General features: G+C 44.0%; 1 protein-coding gene across 1 annotated transcript; it reads right to left on the bottom strand.

Moving 5' to 3' along the window:
• Window positions 1-59: 59 nt before the first annotated feature.
• Window positions 60-1818, bottom strand: LOC109953993 (claspin-like; the record flags this gene model as incomplete). The annotated part of the gene is made up of 5 exons (XM_020589428.1): window positions 1285-1818; window positions 874-907; window positions 586-673; window positions 353-474; window positions 60-221 (listed from the first exon to the last, which is right to left on the bottom strand). Coding segments are annotated over exons 1-5 (668 nt in total), but the record flags the coding sequence as incomplete, so codon positions are not given.
• Between the last annotated feature and the right edge of the window lie 14 nt (window positions 1819-1832).

Below are 1832 nucleotides of genomic sequence, written 5' to 3' on the forward strand. Positions count from 1 at the left end.
AATTACAACTGTTTGGAAATAAGAAGATAAACATGGTGTAAAAAGCAGCTGTTACTCACATGTGGATCTTGTTGACCTGGTCCTGCAGCTCTTCGTCAGAGGGAAGCTCTTCAAGAAGCTCCTCTTCCTCGTATTCACTCCCTCCATCACCTTCTTCATCATCGCTGCCCACATCGCTGCCTGACAGCGCAGCCTCCGATTCCAGGTAGTCAGCCAAGCGCCTGTGAACAGGATGTGAGAACCAAGTAAAACCTTTGTTACAAGGAGGATTTGTTCTCACAACTCATTTAAAATGTACAACGTTACATGAAGGGTACAACACAAATGAAGTCTGATGTGATTTTTCACTTACATTTTCTTATTTTTCTTGACTTGATGTGATGCAAACAAACCCTGCATCTCCTCCTCTTCTATATCATCTGCCTCCTCATCCTCCTCCTCACTTTCCCCTCCACCATCCTCATCACTCTCCTCCTGTAAGGCCACAGCTCACTTGTCATTTGTATCACAAAGACATACGTCCACTGTGTTACATATAGAGTGGAATCGTACCTAAACAATAACAGACTCACTGAGGCATCTTACCTGCTCACTATGACTTTCCACATCTGACAGAAGCCGAAACCCGCAATCCTCTTCCTCCACCTGCTCCTCTTCCTCTGATTTCTTTTTACTTTGGAGAGAAAGAAACCAGTGTTAGACTCTTGCATCCAATTCAAATTCCATTAATATTTTTATACTGTAAGGTAGTGTTAAGATGATGAGTAAAAAGATGGAAATAGTGACGTGGTTTAGTTTGGTATTAAAGCAAAACAGCCTTACTTAATAACATTTCAGATGACGTTTAGTTTAGATCAAGTCTGTGTATTGTACCTGTTTGGTGCTGGTGAAGCTGTGTGAGTAGAATCTGAAATGAATGAAACCATAACATCAAACATCTTAACAGGGAAAGGTTTAAAAAAACAACACAAACAAAAGAAAGAAAATGTGAATCCACTAAAACCACAGAGTGTCAAGGACAGAGAAAACATTCCTGACCAAGAAGTATAAATACGTCACAGGACAGACTCAGGTTCTTCACAGTTCTTCAGGCTCTTATTAAGGAATTGTCTGTTTAATTTCTCATTACAATAATAAACTGTCTGCTTTTAATAAGGTCACCAAAGTTTACCTGCAGAACAGACTGTACACTGTAGATGATTTCAATCAAGAAGTACTTTTAGAATAAATACACAGCACAGCAAACACTGATAAAAATAAAGAGGGGACATCACATTCTCTTACCCAGACTAGGGAATTTGCCTGAACACAGCCCCAGGAGCTGATCCATAGTATTTTCAGATTCTTCATCTTGTCTTCCATCTTTATTCTTCTCCATTTCCATCAGCTCCTCTCCTGCCTGTGTTGGTGGAAATGCTCCAGAGCACAGACGAAGCAGCTCATCCTCCTGCATGGGTCCAAGGCCTCCGCTTGTACCAGAGCCACTCTCTACTGTCCCAAAAACACCTGAGCACAACCCTAGCAGCTCCCCCATGTTGCCATCCATTGCATTTTCATCCAGACTGTCCAGGATCAACTGTCTTTTGTGGGAGCCAGGCACGCCGGGACGAGGCCCCACGTTCAGGAAGCCATCTGCGTCAAGTAACTGGGAATGGGCATCATCTTCCAGGGAGAAGCGGCATTGGGAGTCACCTCCCAGGCCAGGGCCAGAAGCTGCTTCAGTCAGGGGTCCTGAATCTGCACCTGGGGAAGGAGGTGCATATAGGTCTTGGGAGTCTTCAACAGGAAGAGAGAGAGAGGGCTCCGACAGCTTCCCTGAACTCTGATGGGGG

This window comes from Monopterus albus, unplaced genomic scaffold (assembly GCF_001952655.1).
Source record: "Monopterus albus unplaced genomic scaffold, M_albus_1.0 scaffold2451.1, whole genome shotgun sequence".
Taxonomy (NCBI): domain Eukaryota; kingdom Metazoa; phylum Chordata; class Actinopteri; order Synbranchiformes; family Synbranchidae; genus Monopterus; species Monopterus albus.